The sequence below is a fragment of the Myxine glutinosa genome, chromosome 2, assembly GCF_964187855.1.
Source record: "Myxine glutinosa chromosome 2, kmMyxGlut1.1, whole genome shotgun sequence".
In the NCBI taxonomy this organism is placed as follows: Eukaryota; Metazoa; Chordata; class Myxini; order Myxiniformes; family Myxinidae; genus Myxine; species Myxine glutinosa.
The window spans coordinates 172,934,948-172,955,063 of record NC_136262.1 but is presented as its reverse complement, the minus strand read 5'-3'; the positions used below and the strand labels follow the sequence as shown (position 1 = coordinate 172,955,063).

General features: G+C 44.2%; 1 protein-coding gene across 1 annotated transcript in view; it reads left to right on the top strand.

Annotated features, from left to right (window-relative positions):
• The window catches only part of HTT (huntingtin), a 778,980-nt gene that overhangs the window by 361,511 nt on the left and 397,353 nt on the right, over positions 1–20,116 (top strand). Inside the window, exon 34 of the mRNA XM_078772674.1 lies at positions 19,262–19,317. Coding sequence (XP_078628800.1) covers positions 19,262–19,317 — 56 coding nt within the window. The remainder of the gene's footprint in view (positions 1–19,261; positions 19,318–20,116) is intronic.

Here is a 20,116-nt window from a genome sequence, read left to right as displayed (position 1 = left end):
CTGTCTGTCTATCTCTCTGTCTGGCTATGTCTCTCTCTGTCTGTCTCTCTCTGTCTGTCTATGTCTCTGTCTGTCTATCTCTGTCTCTCTCTCTCTGTCTCTCTCTCTGTGTTATCTCTCTCTCATTAAGCGTGAAGAATGTCTCAAAAGCTTAGTGATGGACCTGGACAAAATTTGATACAGATTTTGGTGTTTAACCAGGATAAATTTGGAACAGCCCTTAAACTAACACCAAGCAGATCAATTTTTTATATTTTGAAGCTTAATCGCAGATAAATCTTTCACCTTTCAATAAAAATATATGTACCAACCAAATCTGCGAGCAGGGAAGAAGAGAAAACACAAAAACAACACCACTGCACCAACAAGTTCAATTTAGGTTGAGCTTGAGGGTTCACACAAACGCTTTGCTTCTCGCAAAGCGTCCGCCAATGGGAACGAGAGACAGGTAGCCGGAATGGAAATGAGGGACAATGAGGGACAGTGAGGGAGTGTCGGTATGCAATTTTCATCCAATCGCCATCTTTCACAATATTTTTGGATCGGCATGAGATGGCGTTGTCTGTCATTAATTTATACGTTGATCAAACGAGTTTTAGACATGGCGGGAAAACTGAAAAAAAATTATTTATTTATTTATTTAAAACGGGTGTACACGATTGTACACGTGTACGGACCTTACCGAACCTTACCGAACCGGCAAACAAATCGCCTCATGGTGCACTTCATGAGCCGGTTTGCCTGCAGACCAGAGTAAGGCTCTTAACACCCAGCGTATAACGTACGCATCCTCGCAAACACACGAATAATAGAATCATTTAAAATGTTCCATCCGTGACTTTTACCTCGGACGGTCGTGACAAAAATACTTTTACACTCCTTGGATTGTCGTTATGTTACCTATATCGCGGCATGTTACCTATATCGCGGGAAGCCCCACACCACCTCCATCCACCATGTTCAGAATTAAACACAGGTTCGTATTTCATAATGGACCATCCCCAAGACGCCATGCTTACCTTGGCGAAGTCCACTCGAAGCCCCGTCCGTGCCTCCAGATTGTCGTGGAAGTGTTATGAGACTCAAGACTCCAATGATGTCACAGGTTTACAAAGTTCCAGACTTTATTAACTGGTTGTTCACTTCATTCCAATACCAAATAACTACCGTTTAACTCAATGGACCAGGTAACTCTATCCTGATAGTCCCTCTTTCGTGGCCGATGTCTTCTCCGCAGCGCCGTACTCGTGGTACGCGTTCATTCCGTCGGGCAGGGCTTCTGAGGATGAGTGCTCCTTGACTCAAAGTCTCTTCTGTTTATATGGGCAAACTTCAGTTAATCCTCTGTGTGCTGAAATCGTAATCCCTTCTCCGCAGCAATGTTACTCAGTCATCCTGCTCGCCTTCCTGGCACCAACTCGCTCCTCCCTGCTGGGAATTTGCTTCATCCTCTTTGCATCCCGATGAAAGACAATAGTACGGGCTTGGGAATGTGTGTTAGCCCGGGGTCGTGCTAAAGCTACACAACAGGACTCCCAGCTTCGACAGGGCGAGATGCATTCCTGACATTCTTACGACCACCTGCTCGTACCTTGGTTCGTTACCAGTTCCAACCAATGAGTTACACTGAGTTACACTTCCACAAACCAAAGATTTCAAATTTTGATTCATCGGTCCATAAGACCTTCTTCCAGTCTTCAGTAGTCCACTGGTGGTTCTTCATGGCCCAGGCAAGCCTCTTTTTCTTATTTTGCCATTTTAGCAATGGCTTTCTTACTGCCACTCGACCTGTCAAACCTGCAGCTCAAAGTCTTCTCTTCACAGTTGAAACTGAGACTTGCTTACTTCGACCAGTGTTAAGCTGTGCTTGAAGCTGTTGTCCTGTGAGCCGCCTATCACACAAGCTATTGACTCTCAGAAACTTGTCTTCTGATTCTGTTTGGCGTTGGGTCTGCCAGACCTCTTCCTGTCAGAGTTTCCTCTAGTTTCCAATATTCTACTTCCTGCAGTGCAATATTGTCCAAATAATGCTTCAGAGGGTGTAATAACAGTCTGTTCCAATACTACTTTTATAGAGACAGGGGGTTTGTAATCACGTAGTCAGCAGAGGTTGGGACACCTGTAGGAATAATTGTTTGCATCAACTTTCAAGGCTTAATTTACTTACATTGCTGCAGAACAGCTGTAAGTTGTCAACCCATTACTTGTTCCCTGAAGAAGGCCTTTTTTACAATATAACTGTGCAATTTACATTATTTTCCCGTTTTGCTCACCAAAACTTTTTTTTAAACCTCGAGCAGTTTACTGTTTACCTTTGTACCATTTCAGGTTATTAGACCCAAAAGACCATGAAGATTCAAAATTCCCCAAAGACCCTGAAATCCAATGGACCCCAAATACCCCAAAGACCCTGAAGACCCTAAAGACCGAAAATACTGAAAAGACCCTCAAACCCAATAAGACCAAAAAGAGCCTGAGGGTCCAAAAGACCCAAACAACCCTGAGGACCCAAATGACCCAGAAGACCCCAATGACCTAGACCCCCAAGGACTCTGAAGATCCAAAAACCCAAAATGCCCAAAAGACCCTGAAGACCCAAAAGACTCTGAGGATCCAAAAGACCCGAACATCCCCGAGGACCCTCCGATCCAGAGGACCCAAATGACCCAGATTATCCAAAAGACCCCAAGGATGCAGAAGACCCCCAAGGAATCTGAAGACCCAAAATACCCCAAAGATCAAAAAGACTGAAAAGACCCTGAAGACCGAAAATATCCCAAAGAAAGACCCCAAAGACGCAATAGAGCACGAAGACCCAAAAGACCCGGAGGACTCAGAAGACCCCAATGACCCAGAAGACCCCAAGGGCTCTGAAGACGAAAAATATCCCAAAGACCCAAAATCCCCAAATACCCTGAAGACTGAAAATTTACATACCCAAAATATCCCAAAGACTCTTAAAGACCCCCGAAGACCGAAAAGATCGAAAAGACCCTGAAGACTGAAAAGATCCCAAAGACGCAAAGGACCCAAATACCAAAAAGACCCCAAAGACCTAAAAGATCCTGGTTACTGAAAGGATCAAAAATACCCAGAAGACTGAAAAGACCTTGAGGACCCAAGACTCAAATGACCCAAAAGTCGCCGATGAACCTTAAGACCCAAAAGACGCAAAAGACGCTGAGGACCCAAAATACCTCGAGGACCCAAATAACCCAGAGGACCCAAAATACCTCGAGACCCAAAATACCTTGAGGACCCAAAATACCTCGATGGTGGTTTGCAAACTGAGCCTCAAAGTACTCAACTGAGTACAGAAGCGGTATTTTTTTTAAATCACAATAAATACTAGTGACCACACACAACAACAACATGCATTTTAAAGGCCATTTTCCCGACGAGCGGGGGTTAACCTTAAATACTAGTGCTAGTTTAATACTAGTGACCGGCAGGTGAAATTTGCTGCACGTGATGTACAATGCACGCAGAGCAAAACGAGTGTTCATTTACGTCTGTATGATGTCTAATAAATAAATATGATATAAGCACACCTGACACTAGGCCCAGACTTCAGACTTTGGCATGCTCACGTGGCTGTACCGTCAAAAACCGTTCCAACCCGTCATTTTTGACTGGCTTTATACTAGTATATATATATATGCTCCCTGGAAACTTTCATTTACCATTGAGTTCATATGTGAACTATTGACCTAATTGTGTGGTTGGAATTTTAATGGAGTCTTTATGTGATCCCTTTTGTTTTTTTTCCCCCGAGTTATACAATGTTGCTCGAGTCGTGCTGTCACAGTACGTATGGGGGTTGGACTTGGCTCATCCTGTCATGGCAAATTATCCGCACGCATTGCGCAAAGCCATTCTCTTGCCTATTATTTATCTTCTTTGCAGAACCTTTAAGAAATATGAGTGAGACGGCAAAAAAATGATATCCAAACACCCTATCTCAATAAACCAGAACTACACCATTATGATGTCATCCGAATGATTGTATGTTTTTTGGGAACTGCGTCGCTTTGTCTATTGTCGAGGAAACGTACACCCCGGTGATCATTTGAGGTGGTGCGAGGATGCAATTCGGTCGGATTCCGTAGCTCGGATACCATGGAAATAATGTGATACTGGATATCGTCGGGCTTCTTGGTTCAAAGCGTTGTCCTTTTGAATATTCATCAGACACTGCCGAAGCTGAGCGAGATTGTCTCCCTCTCATTGGCATATAAAGTAAGCACCCTGATGGCTGACGTGATTGGTGGATGTCGACGAGATTGCGTGCAGCTGGCTGGCATTTGTGTGGAAGCCAAATTACCCCTGAGAAACCGTATGCATGTATTGCACTAATAAAGGTTGTTTCGCGGAATTCCTCAATGACTTTGAGACGCAAATGATCTGATTTGGAGCTTCTGTCCACGAGGCTTATTTATTACTTGCAAAATCTAAGATTTTTCAAGTATATTGGTCGGTTGCGTTTGTGGTCGGTCTGTCGGTCTGTCTGTCTGTTTGTTTGTCACTGGCCTACAGGTCACAATTCCAAACCGATCGTCACGAAACTTCACCAAGTTGTATAGGTCGTCCCAATTGAGAAGCCTATTGATTTTGAGGTCAATGGTCAAAGGTCATCTGGAGGTCAAATTTCTAAAATCGCCATTTTAAATCCGATTGACTTGAAAATTGAAAAGCATTTGTATATTGTCACTAAATTTGGAAATGAAGTATTTTTGAGGTCAAAAGGTCAATGGTCAACTCAAGGTCAAATTTTAAAAATCGATTTTCATCTGAAAAGCCATCAATTTTCAACTGATCGACTTCAAAATTGAACAGCATCTGCATATCGAGTCACTAAATTGGGAAACATACTATTTTTGAGGTCAAAAGGTCAAAGGTCAACTCAAGGTCAAACTTCCACAATCATCACTTTACATCTGAAAAACCATCAATTTTCATCTGATTTACTTGAAAATTGAACAACATTTGCACATTGCCTCACTGAGTTGGGAAACCAACTATTTTTGAGGTCAAAAGGTCAAAGGTCAACTCAAGTTTAAATTTTAAAAATCATCAATTTTCGTCTAAAAAGCCATCAATTCTCAACTGATTGACTTGAAAATTTAACAGCATTTGCATATTGAGTCACTAAATTGTCTGTCTGCAGCCTCCTCACTCTCTGCAGACCTGGACAAAATCACAGACTGGTAAAACAAGTGGAACATGTCTTTCAATCCTGACAAATCTCACACTCTTACAATGTCTCTCCGAAAGGACCGACTGGAAAACCCTCCCATCTACTTTCTCAACAATCCTCCAAGAAGTTCTTTCGCTCAAGCTTTTGGGTCTCACTATCTGCCATGATCTTTCTTGAGAAAACCACATTTCTAAGCTGGCCTCCAAAGCCAGTCACCGACTGGGCATCCTCCATCGTGCGAAGTTCTTCCTTGGCACACCTGAGCTCCTCACCACATACAAGGCTCTCATCCGCAGCTCAATGGAATACTGTTCCCCCCTCTGGGCTGGTGGTCCTGCCTCACACCTAGCTCGGCTTCACGCTGTTGAAACCAAAGCGTTCAGAATCATTGGAATCTACCGCGATGACGCTATCTCCGAGGGCCTTTCACTTACTCACCGCAGGCAGGTTGGTGGTCTTTCTGTCTTCTACCGACTCCTCTCCGGCCTTGCTCCCCCAGCTCTCTCTGTGCTCTGTCCCCCCAATATTCCTTCAGGTCGCACAAGATCTGCCTGCAACCCTCTTATGGTTAAACTGCCAAAATCTAGGCTCTCTGCTCACCTTCACTCTTTCATTCCCCTTTTCTCCCGCCTCTGGAACAAATTCCCCAACTCCCTTCAATCCCACTCCTCCCTCCAGGTCTTTAAAACAGCTGTTTACCACCATCTCTTATCTTCCCCCATCCAAAACCTTGATCTTTTCTACCCCCACTAATTCACCCCAGATAAATTTTTTTTTTTGAAATTCCAACTTCTTTCCTGGAAGTCCTTGCAGTGTTCATATGTTTTATACCTCTCCCACCTCCCCCCAAGCTCTCCCCCTCCCACATTTCTCCCGATGTCCCTGCTCTCAAATGTTGTGTTTGTGTCCTTCCCCCTCTCTCCCCATCTTGTCTACCGCTCCCCTTATTTTTTGTGTTTTATGTGTCGGTTTGGCTTTTTGTGTGATTAATGTTAGCTCTTTCACGAGCCTCGATCTTGTATGCAAAAAAATTAATAAATTGGGAAACATACTATTTTGAGGTCAAAAGGTCAAAGGTCAACTCAAGGTCAAACTTCCACAATCACTTTATATCTGAAAAAGTCAATTTTCATCCGATTTACTTGAAAATTGAACAACATTTGCATATTGCCTCACTGAGTTGGGAAACCAACTATTTTTGAGGTCAAAAGGTCAAAGGTCAATTATAGCTCAAACTTCCAAAATCATCAATTTTCATCTGAAAATCCATCAATTTTCATCCGATTGACTTGAAAATAGAACAGCATTTGCGTATTGCCTCACTGAATTGGGAAACCAACTATTTTTGAGGCCAAAAGGTCAAAGGTCAACTCAAGGTCAAACTTCTAAAATCATCATTTTTCATCTGAAAAATCGTCACTTTTCATCCTGTTGACCCAAGCTTTGATCAAGATCGTAAATTATAATCTTCATGAAATGGACAATTTGCTGTATCAATGGAAACTTTTGGGGGGCCGGGTGGGGGGGGGGGGGGATTTTGCAAGTATCGTGCTCTGCATGACGTCTTCTTTATTTTTTGCCACACCGTTTTCTGCAATGGTTGCCAGCATATCCGACAGATGGTGAAATGCAAACCAAAAATTGTTGCCAGCCAAAACCACCCCTGGAATTCATTTTGCACTGAGGTCTCGAGTGAATTCATTTAATCTACCAGTTTTGTATATTTATTTAATTTTGAGTTTTATTTTTGCTAAGGAATCACAGCTTGAAAAATGATATTAAATTGCACTTGTGTGACACTTACACTACTCACAATAACTTAGGGATATTGACAGGTTCTTTGGTGTGGTTGATTTTGTGTATTAATTATGTTGAAAAATGTTGTTGCTCCTAATTCTATGGTTATTAATGAGTGTGAAAAAACACAGCATTCTTGATTTCGATACCATAACCCTAACCCTATAAAAAAAATTAACTCACTCCCACAATATCCCTAACTTATTGTGAGTAGTGTAAGCTCTTTGTAAGTGCAAAGGGAAAATCAAATCAAACTAGAACGGGCACTCGGTAGAGCGCATACCTTCGCCGCAGCTACTGTTCTGTACTTGGTAAAAATACGATTTTGACCTTTTCGTGACCTTGACCTTGACCTTTGACCCGATTGCTCCCAAAATCTAATCAAATGTGTCCCGTATAATAACCAATCATCCCACCAAATTTCATGCAATTCGGTTGAATACTTTTTGAGTTATGCGAATAACATACACACACACACACAGACATACAAATAAATACACAGCGATCAAAACATAACCTTCCGCTTTTGCGAAGGTAATAAAAGGCCAATTTAGAAGTGTTGGCTTTTGAGGCTAACACATTTCTAAGTTGGCCTCCAAAGGCAGTCATGGGCATCTTTTGTCGTGCAAAGACCTTCCTTGGCACACCCGAACTCCAATCCACCTATAAGGCCTTCAACCACAGCTAACCTTAATCTCCAGCTAACCCCCTTTCCCCTCTCACCAAGATTTCTGCAGGGTGCACGTGGTGAACCAGCAACCCCATTTTGGTGAAACTCCCAAAATCTGGGATTACTGCTCACCTCCACTCATTCGGTCCTCTTTTTCCCCACCTGTCGAACCATCTTCCACATTCTCCTCAAAAGCATTCCTCCCTCAAGGTCTTCAAGACACCTGTTCACCCCCACCTCAAATCATCCCCCATCCAAAACCATGATCTTTTCTACCTCCGTTAACCTTCCACAAGCGCACCTCTTTCCAAGTTTCCAATGCTTTCTTCCTGAGATTTTGCGGCTTTTGCCATCATATGTACCCTGTGTGTCCTCCCTTAGTCCTCTGTCGTCCCCATAACACTTATTTGTCCAATTCTCCCTCTATTTTGCTCCTCAACGCTGTTGTGTCCCCCTCTTTCTGCTGTTCACTTTGGTTTGTTGCAGCCTAATCCATTCTGGTTTAGCTCCTACACAATCCTCGACTTTGTACACAAAAAAAAGAAAAGATTCAAACTAGAAAGCATCTGAAAACACAAAGCCCATCTGCGTCCATTTGTCTTCAGACTTTTTCTTCTTCCTAATAATTTGTCTTCGTCTTCCATTTTTTTTTTTTTACCGTTTTCGTTATTTTGAGCAGTACAAATGGAAGACGGAACCACCTTTTCTAAAGGTGGTTCCGTCTTCCATTTGTACTGCTCAAAATAACGAAAACGGTAAAAAAAAAAAAAAATGAAAATTGATAATTTCATGCAGCCTTGACCTTTGAGCTTTAGATCTAAACTAGATCGGCACTCTTGGACGTCACGACGTCGACCGATATGCCTCTGCTCACATGATTACATCATCATAAATACTTGTACCAAGTTTGATTTAAATCCATGCAGCTGTTCTCAAGTATCGCATTTTTACCTGACATGAACTCTGACATCACCAAAATCACAAAATCACTTCACTCACCTTTGAAAATACAAAAATAAAACAAAATACCAAAAAAAAAAAAACTTTGAAAACTTTGAAACTGAAAAATACAAAATGTAAATTGATGATTTTATGCAGTCTTGACCTTTGATTCTACTCGATGCTTAACACTGTTGTATGTTCAATTTATATAGCGGATAAAATCCTCATTCTTGGTGATCTGAATGCCCGGGTTGGTTGTGACTTCAGAAACTATGGACCTGCCTTGGGCAAATTCGGAAAAGGAAGCTGTAATGCAAATGGGGAGCTCTTACTTGGTTTGCGCATTCAACAGCATCTTTCTATCACAAACACCAGCCTCGACCAGCCTGATAATCACGAGTATACCTGGAAACACCCAGGATCCAAACACTACCATCTCCTTGATTACATTATCACTCGACATAAAGACATGAAAGACATTCTTAACACAAGAGCCATGCAAGGCCCGAAATGCTCCACAGACCACTTTCTTGTAAAAACTTCCTGTGACTTTCAGGTGGTCATACCTAGAAGAAGGACAGCTCCAACTGTACCTAAAAAGCTTGATGTCAAGAAGCTTAAGTCCTTGGAGACTCAAATTCAATTACAAACTGCAATCACACAAGCTTTAAAAACTATAAAGCCATCAAACGAGAAATCAATAAATGAAATGTGGAATTCCCTCAAACAAACTATCTACGATGTTGCGTATTCCACTCTTGGGCATCCTAAGCGCAAAAATTCCCACTGGTTTGATGATAACGATGTATGCATACAAAAGTTATTGCCGCAAAAGCAAAAACTCTACAAAGACTACATTTCAAATAAAACACCCAAATGAGAGGAAAAGTTTAAAGGAGCTAAAGCACAGGTTCAAAAGAAAATTCGTGTTATGAAAGAAAGCAGGTGGGAAAACAAGGCAAAAGCGATTGAAACTTTAGCTGCGAGGAACGACTCTCAAGGGTTTTACAATGCCCTAAAGGAAGTCTATGGCCTAAAAACAAATACAATTCTACCCCTTAAGAGTTTAGATGGAAAACAACTTCTCGCAGATAAACGTGATATCATTGACCGTTGGAAAGAGAATTTCTCGACTCTGTTGAATAAAGATGAAAATGTCAGTCCAAATGCTTTAAACCACCTCAAACAGCTACCTGTGCAAGAAGAAATGAGTTTGCCAATGAGTGCAAATGAACTTGACAAAGCTATCAAGGCAACTAGATGTGGAAAGTTGCCAGGACCTGATGGAATTCCACCAGAAGTGTTTAAGCGTGGTGGCCCTGAGCTCAGATCGAAGCTCCTCACATTCTACAATGCATGCAGGGACAAGCAGAAGCTCCCACAGGACTACAAGGACGCACTCATCGTAAGGTGGGCAGAACAGACTGCAAAAACCATCGTGGCATATCCTTACTGTCAATTGCAAGAAAGATTCTAACCAAAGTCCTCCTCGATATATTGAAAGTCATCTCAGAACGTGTCATCCATGAAAGTCAATGTGGTTTCCGTGCTGGAAGATCAACAAATGATATGATATTGAGTCTTCGACAACTACAGGAAAAAGCGATAGAACAGCATCATGACTTATAAGTTGTATTATTATTATTATTATTTTTGTATACAAGATCGAGGCTCGTGAAAGAGCGAACATTAATCACACAGAAAGACAAACCGACACATAAACCGACACATAAAACAAATAACATCGGGAGCGGTAGACAAGATGGGGAGAGAGGGGGGAAGGACACAAACACAACATTTGAGAGCAGGGACTGAGAGACACGGAGACGTCGAGAGAACTGTGGGAGGGAGAGGGCTTTGGGGGGGAGGCATGGGAAGGGTGGGGGTGGGAGAGGTATAAAACATATGGACACTGCCAGGACTTCCAGGAAAGAAGTTGGAATTTCAAACAACGTGGATCTGGGGTGAATTAGTGGGGGTAGAAAAGATCAAGGTTTTGGATGGGGGAAGATAAGAGATGGTGGTGAACAGCTGTTTTAAAGACCTGGAGGGAGGAGTGTGATTGAAGCGAGTGTGGGAGTTTGTTCCAGAGGCGGGAGAAAAGAGGAATGCAAGAGTGAAGGTGAGCAGAGAGCCGAGATTTCGGCAGTTTAACCATCAGAGGGTGGCTGGCAGATCTTGTGCGACCTGTAGGAATATTTGGGGGACAGCGCAAAGAGAGAGCTGGGGGAGCAAGGCCGGAGAGGAGTCGGTAGAAGACAGAAAGACCACCTACCTGCCTGCGGTGAGTGAGTGAAAGGCCCTCAGAGATAGCTTCATCGCGGGAGATTCCAATGATTCTGAAAGCTTTGGATTCAACAGCGTGAAGCCGAGCCAGGTGTGAGGCAGGAGCACCAGCCCATAGGGGAGAACAGTATTCCATTGAGCTGCGGATGAAAGTCTTGTATGTGGTGAGGAGCTCAGGTGTGCCTAGGAAGGACTTCGCACGACGGAGGATGCCCAGTCGGCGACTGGCTTTGGAGGCCAGCTTGGAAATGTGGTTTTCCCAAGAAAGATCATGGCAGATAGTGAGACCCAAAAGCTTGAGTGACAGAACTTCTTGGAGAGGATTGTTGAGAAGGTATATGGGAGGGTTGTCCAGTCGATCTTTTCGGACAGACATAGTAAGAGTGTGAGATTTGTCAGGATTGAAAGACATGTTCCACTTGTTTGACCAGTCTGTGATTTTGTCCAGGTCTTCAGAGAGTGAGGAGGCTGCAGACTGCTGATCTGAGGGAAGAGGAATGGAGCGGCAGAGAGTGGAGTCATCAGCAAAGAGATAGAGAGGATTTTCCAGAGAGTCGGAGAGATCATTGATAAAGACCAGAAAAAGCACAGGGCCCAGCACACTGCCTTGGGGAACTCCAGCCTGAACAGGAAGGGGAGATGAGAGAAATCCATTCAGGGCCACACGTTGACTACGACCAGAGAGGAAGTCCGCAAGCCATGCATGGAGATTTCCATGGATACCATAGGAGGAGAATTTGGTGAGCAGAGCTGGGTGCCAGACCGTATCGAAGGCACGTGATATGTCAAGGGAGACAGCTCTGATTTCCTGTTTGGCATTGAGTACCTCCATCCGTTGTTGAGACAGCAGAAGCAGCATGTCCAGAGTAGAGTGACCTGGTCTGAAACCAAATTGATGATCAGAGATCAAGCCATTGGAGAAGAGGAAAGATTTCATGTCCGAAGCAATGATGGATTCCATGACTTTGCTGATAATTGGGAGCAGGCTGATTGGTCTGTAGTTGCAAGGATCTGTTTTTGCACCTTTTTTGTGTAAAGCGGTAATGTTTGCTGATTTCCAGGATGCTGGCATATGACCTTGAGCAAAAGATAGGGTGAAAAGAACAGAGAGAGGGTGAGATAGAGCAGCAGAGCAGGATTTTAGGACCCGTGGGCTGATGCCGTCTGGTCCAGTTGCAGAATCAGAGTCGAGGTTTGCCAAAAACTCCTCCACATTGTCAGGAGAGAAGGACACAGAGTCCAGGAACAGTTGGGTTCGACTGGGAAGGGTGGGAACAGAGAGAGATGGGTTTGGGACTAAGGATTTTGAGGCAAACACAGAGTTGAGGCATTCGGCTTTGTCACGTGCGATGTCAACTGTGTGGCCATTTGAGGTAAGGGAGGGGATGGAGGGGGAACAAACACCAGAAACGGATTTGACCAGACGCCACCAGGATTTGGAGGAAGGAGACGGGTTTGAGAGTTCATTCTTGAGTGAGGAGAGATAGTGCTTCCTGGCACTCCTGAGGGTAGACACACACTTGTTCCGAGCTTGGTGGAAGGAACTGAGATTGCCTTCAGTTGGATTAGCCTTCCAAGAGGCAAAGGCAAGTTGTTTCAGGGCAACTGCCTCACCACAAGATTCAGTGTACCATGGACGGGAGGAAGGGTAAGACAACTGAAGGCGAGATGGGATAAATCTGTGCATGAGAGAGATCAGTTTGCTTTGGAAGAATTCCCAGGAAGAATTGATGTCAGAAGCAGTGGAGATGGGAGACCAATCCAGACGATTGATGCTTGCTTGAAGACCGTCCCAGTCGGCCTGAGTGAAATGCCAGACTCGTCGACGCTGAGGAGGCTCTCTGAGAATGGCCAGAGAGATGTCCTCTTTGACAAGCACATGATCAGAAGAACCGATTGGAGCAGAAGAAGAGCAGCAGACATGAGCAGGGAAGTTTGTCATAACCAAGTCTCGAAGAGAAGATACTCCATTGGCTGAGATCCGGGTCGGGAAATTGACAGATTGTGTCAATCCCAGTGAGTCACAGAAGTCCTTTGCTGAGGTTCCATGACTGGTGAGAGAGGAACCCACACCCAACCAAGTGGCATGATGACAGTTGAAGTCACCACATATGAGGAAGAGAGAGTTGGGATGAGTGGATAGAAGTTGGTCCATGTTGTCAGACAGTGAAATGTAGATGGAGTCATCACTGTTTGGGGGACGGTACAGAACACATATGAACAAAAGGTGGGAGCGGAGAGGAAGCCGTAGCCAGAGGTACTCCTGGGGGTGAGGAGGAGAGAGGGCAGTGCAAGGAGAGTGAGGAAGAGAGTTTTTGATAAAGATAGCCACCCCACCACCAGGCCGAGGCTCAGGTCTATCATACCGGAGGAGGGAGTAACCAGGAAGAGATATATTAAGGAATCAGAGACATCTTGAAGGAGGAAAGTCTCTGTTAAGCAGATCAAGTCTGGATTGTCAGAAGCAACCTGTATGGAGAGATCAGTCAGGTTTGAGCGAAGGCCCCGGATGTTTGAGGTCCATTCCGTTAATGAAGAGAGAGGGGGAGCATCGGGTACAGGACAGGGGAGGGCAGGAGTAGGGTAAGATGAAGGATGAGAGGGGGAGGTAGGGAGAGCAGTTGATAGTGTGTCAGAGATTCCAGAAGAGTTCCAAGAAAGGGAAGGATGAGGAGGATGAAAGGTTTGATGGTGAAGGGAAGAGGCACAGTGAGGGGTTGTTTGAGGGGGGGCAGAGGAAAGTAGAAGGTTGGGGGGGGTGGAGGTATGAGATAGAAGGGAGACGAAGTGGGGAGGAGGCAGCTTTGAGGAGGAGGGGTAGGGGGGGAGTTTAAGAGTGGTGGGGCAAGGTGGGAGTTTAGGAGTGTAGGTGCAAGGGGAGGGATTTGGATGGGAGGGGCAAGAGGGGAGTTTAGAAAGTGGATGATTAATGAAAGACGAACATTGAAAACAAATTGGGTTTGTTGTGATTTTCAAGTTAGCAATCCGATTCAGAACGATGGAGGAGGGATGGAATGAATGTGAATTTAGACCATGTAGTGAGGGAGACGTATAATATATTGAATTTCTTTTTTTTGAAGTGGAATGAGTTGGAGAAGAAATTGAGAAAAGCCTTTTAAATAGTAAGAAAAACAGCGTGTTGTAAAATACCACTGAGTAAAACACTGAAGGGGAAAGGTTAAACATATTTAAATAATATTTAAACAGAACCGTGAACAATCTTATATGCACAAAATACCAACGGGGGGAGAGCCGAGAGAGACCACCACGAGTCACGTGAACAGGGCAAACGGTGGATGGCAAGGAGATAATGGGGGCGGGGCGAACAGCACACCTGGACAGAAAATACAGGATGAGACAACAGTACACGTGGAGAAAGGAAAATAAATGTTTTTTTTGTTTGTTTTTTTTTGGGGGGGTGGGGGGGTTGGGGATATAGAACGTTAGACAGAGTATTATGTTCGGGGTAGAAGGGAAAAAACTAAGAGCCAAGCAAAACACGCTTAAGTTAACAAACACCGACGGGGGTACAACTACAAGGCCGCAAACGAGGAGCAGGACACGATTAATTAATTACGAGTTACAGGAAATTCAAACCAAAACTAACTATAATCAAACAATAACGCATGGACGATAAAATAACGAGTTGAAATTTGACAATCTATCTGGGGAAATGGGGGAGAAACACGTGGTCGAAGAACGAACGAACGAATAAGAATGAATAAACGAATGAGAACAGAGAAGGAAATGTTTTTTTTTTGTTTTTTTTTAGTTGAGATTTACACAAGGAAGTAGGCTATGGGGTGAAAAGACTGGGAAAACAGAGAACGAAAGTTATTGGATCACAAACGACGGACCGCTGAGAGAAAAACAAAGCCTCAAGGTTGTACAGTGTACACTGTACAAGGCCTCAAGACACGACGCGAATTAACACGATTTTCAATACAGGTATGAAAGATTTGCACCGAAAATCTTCGTCGGGAGACAATATATACACCATAAAATAAATACAGTTATAACGAAAATACAAATGGGAACAATGACTTAACTTCGATTTCGATGAGAAGCGTGGAGAGCTGAGAATAAACGAACCCTCGCCAGCAAGACCGGAAACCAAATTCAACTTTGTCGACTTTTCAAAAACATTCGACACTGGACAGAGAAACCCTCTGGAAGATACTCAAGATCTATGGCTGTTCAGATCATTTCATCAATATTCATGAAAAAGTTCCATGATGGGATGATTGGCAGAGTCTCTGTGGTAGGTAATGTCACTGACCCGTTTGGTATACGCCATGGAGTGAAACAGGGTTGTGTGTTAGCACCCACTCTGTTTACCTTGTTCCTAACTGGAGTCCTTAACGGCATGTCACAACATCTCAGTACTGCAATTTATATCCATACCAGAAGAACCAGAAAACTATTCAACCTCGCCAGACTGCGTTTCAACAGCAAGATGCGAGTAGAATGTGTTGGAGAACTTCTGTTTGCTGACGATTCAGCCCTAGTTGCCCATTCACTTTGCCCATTCACAGCATCACCAAAAGAAATCACCAATCGTTTTGCAAATGCAGCAAAACAATTCGGACTCCAAATTAATACCAGCAAAACTGAACTTTTCTTTTAGTCAACCGATAGAAATAGCTTTGCCACGAATATTCAACCCAAAGTACTTGTCAATGGAGAAGCCCTTAGATGTGCTAACATCTATACATATCTTGGGAGTGTCGTAACACATGACAACTCACCTGATGCCGAAGTTGCACACCGCATGCAAGCAGCATCAAAGGCTTTCGGAAGTCTGACCAAACGTCTCTGTTCCCAGCATGGCATCCGAACCACAACCAAGATCAAGGTCTGTCGTGCTGTGGTGATGACTGCACTTCTGTACTCGGTGGAAGCTATGACTCTCTACAGGAGCCACATGAAGAAACTCAGAGCTTGCAATTAGACATCTGCGGCAGCATTTTGGGAATCGATTGGCAAGACCGAGTCCCCAACACCACAGTCCAAAAGAGAGCTGGGATACCCAGTGTTGAGGCATTAATTACATATGCCCATCTTAGATGGACAGCTCACGTCATTCGTATGCCAGAACATCGGCTCCCAAAAGTTTTACTTTATGGTGGGCTGAAGGAGGGCAATCGTGTACCTGGAGGACAAAAGCTACGTTACGAAGACGTTGTGAAAAGACATCTGAAGAAAGCAACATTAACATAGGGAACTGGGAAGAACTTGCCAGAGATTAAAAACAAAACAGTGGAGAACTGTTGTCTACGACTCGGTTGAGATGGTTTTGCAACAAAGAGAGGATGAATATCAACGTCGTCATCTCCAGCGGCACAAAGTCGGCAATAAAAACCGACCAATACATTTATTTTGCCCTCATTGCAACAGAGGATTTTTATACAATGCTGGTCTCGCCTCCCATTGACATGCAGACATGTGCTGACCCATACGCCTTCACGGTCATCGTCGTTAGTGACGGACAGCCGAAAAAGAAGAAAAGATCTAAAAAAAAAAAGAAAGAAAAAAAAGGAAGCTTCTAGCTTTTGATTGGTTCGCCAATTATATGCAATTTCTTAAAATTTCAGGTCAATTGTACAAAATTGACAATTTTATGTAACCTACCTTTGATCGAAAACAAAACAATTGACTCCTACCTTTTGATTAGTTAACCAATTCAGTAACCCGATATACAAGTTCTTACAATTTCAGGACAATCGGATGAAAATAGATTTTATGTGATGCTGACCTTTGACCTTTTGACCACATTGTTAATTTGCCTTCTCCATATTCTCATAATAAAGCTTTGTTGAAAGTTAGATGACAAAACTCAAATGGTAAACTGAAAATTCAGGTCAATTGGATGAAAAATGATTTTAGGTGACACTGACCTTTAACTTTTTGACCTTTTGATAAAATTATTAATTTGTCTTCCCCATATTGTCATTATAAAGCTTTGGTGAAAATTTGATAAGAATAGCTCAAATGGTAAAAAAAAGTTATGGCCCGGACAGAAACACACACCCAGACAGACTCCCAGACAGACTCCCAGACAGACTCCCAGACAGACTCCCAGACAGACTCCCAGACAGACTCCCAGACAGACTCCCAGACAGACTCCCAGACAGACAGACAGACAGACAGACACACAGACAGACAGACACACAGACAGACGGACAGACACACAGACAGACACACAGACAGACAGACACACAGACAGACACACAGACAGACACACACACAGACAGACACACACAGACAGACAGACAGACAGACACAGACAGACAGACACAGACAGACAGACAGACAGACACAGACAGACAGACAGACACACAGACAGACACACAGACAGACACACAGACAGACAGACACACAGACAGACACACAGACAGACAGACACACAGACAGACACACAGACAGACAGACACACAGACAGACTCCCAGACAGACAGACTCCCAGACAGACAGACAGACAGACAGACACACAGACAGACAGACACACAGACAGACAGACACACAGACAGACACACAGACGGACAGACACACAGACGGACAGACACACAGACAGACAGACACACAGACAGACAGACACACAGACAGACAGACACACAGACAGACAGACACACAGACAGACACACACAGACAGACACACACACAGACAGACAGACAGACACAGACAGACAGACAGACACAGACAGACAGACACAGACAGACAGACAGACAGACACACAGATAGACACACAGACAGACACACAGACAGACAGACACACAGACAGACACACAGACAGACAGACACACAGACAGACACACAGACAGACACACAGACAGACACACAGACAGACACACAGACAGACAGACACACACAGACAGACAGACACACAGACAGACAGACACAGACAGACACAGACAGACAGACACAGACAGACACAGACAGACAGACACAGACAGACACAGACAGACACAGACAGACACAGACAGACACAGACACACACAGACACACACAGACACACACAGACACACACAGACACACACAGACACACACACAGACACACACACAGACAGGCTCCCAGACAGGCTCCCAGACAGACAGAGAGACAGGAGTGATTACAAAACCCCGTCTCCTGTTGTGCATGGGACGGGCTAACAAGGAAGCCCTAACTAAATGTTACAAGCGTTACGCCGAGGTCCCCCGTCGGTGAAGTGATGTGAGTTGACAAAGTGGAAGACGCAGTAGTTCGCTTATTTTTAAAGATATTCCACTCACAAGATTCAGACATACATGGCGGCGGCCATCTTGGATTTTGACGTGGCGAACCAATTTTCAATAGCGTTCTTCCTTATGCCTAGATACACCCACACACCAGATGAGAAGTTGGTACTTCACTTGTTTTTCAAGATATTCCGCTCACAAGGTTCAGACATACATGGCGGCGGCCATCTTGGATTTTGACGTGGGTTGCACCCACACACCAAATTCGAATGAGGTCCTTCGCTTATGCATGCACGCACGCAAGGATGGACGGACGGACGGACGGACGGACACACGGATGGAGGGGAAAACCATGGCTCCCCTTTCGCTTGGCGGTGCGACGGCGGATAATAATCTACGTGGGTGCTGGTTTCGGGATGCTGCATGTCGACATCATGATTGGGGTATATCTTACGAATGAACTGAGGAAAGGCCCTCCATTGACAAAAGAAAGAGAAGTTGGAGGACCGGGAATAAATAAGATGGTCGTAGAATGAGATTATTGAGAGGAGATTTTGAGGAAGATTGCAGGAAAGGTGAGATGGGAAAGTTGTCTGTCTGAGAGAGGGGAGATTCAAACCTGGCGTTTTTTTTGTACGTAATGGGGCTATGTTGTCATGAACGTTTGTATGCAGCATGTGATGTGGTTTAGCATCAGTTACTGGTGGGCACGGTAGTGCTGCGGATGCAGTGCCCCCTGTAAGTTAGAGCATGGATTTGTAATTTGTTGAGGTTGCCGGCGTTAGCTCGCCTACTCTTTGCGGACATCGTGTGATCTTTAACGTCCACCACTAATACGGCCAGATGGGATGGCCAGCTTAATGTCCATCCGAGGGATGGCACACGCATTGATTCTTGTTGGGTCGGGATTCAAACCCCAGGCTAGGCAGCTCACAGGTGAGTGTCCCTCGCGAGGTGACCCTCTATAATTACCCTCCAAATTCTAATTAGATTGTTCAAGTTATTGATTTGTACCCGGACTATGCTGCAGGTATCGTACCATTTCCATGTGGCTGAATACCTGGTACCATTTTTAAGTGCCACGGTTTATATTGCATAGAATGCCCAGCTATAAAGTTTGACCGTTTTATTTACCTTGTTTCCTTTTGTTCAGGTGTTCATCGGATTTATTCTGAAACAGTTCGAATTTATAGAAGAAGGACAGATAAAGTGAGTATCATTCAATGTTTGCATTGAGTCTGCGTTTGGTCCCTGATACTTGAAAGATTAAAGGCGTAAGTGTCGAGTATTGAATCGTAGAATTAATAAGTCTGTTGGAGGTCCTACGCAGATGTTGATGAAGTACTGTCTATGTACCTGCACAGATGTTTCTGCACGGTTACCTGCACAGTTACCCTGGAGCATATCAAGTTTGCGTTTGAGCACCTTGTATACACATCACACTGCAGACCTTTGGCATTGGGCTCCAGCAATATGTCATCACTGCCCTGACGGCTGACTCCAAGTGTGTGTGTGTGTGTGTGTGTGTGTGTGTGTGTGTGTGTGTGTGTGTGTGTGTGTGTGTGTGTGTGTGTGTGTGTGTGCGTGCGTGCGCACGTGCATGCATGCTGCTGTTTGTTTGATCCATATGTGGGTTTCAGAAGGTGGAACGGTGTCCTCACAGGACTTGAAGTATTCACCGAGTTTTCGGTGAAAGACCTCGATTCATGGACCAAGTTGTGAAGTCTTCTTATTCTCAGTTTTGTTCCGAGCAAATCTCTTCGAGCGTGCTCTTCAGGATCGTCACCAAGCCCCGGACACCCTCCAACTGTAATCAGTTTGTAGTAATATTCTCAAGGATGTTTTTGAAGATGTAGGTGAGGTTCTTCATCATTCCTTGTGCTCAAATTATCACCGGTACAATTCCAGTTCTCTCCAGCTTCCAATATACTGTATTTTGACATCATTCTTGAGATCTGGATATTTGGTCATTTTCTTGATTTCTGCATTTACACAAAAATCACTGGTT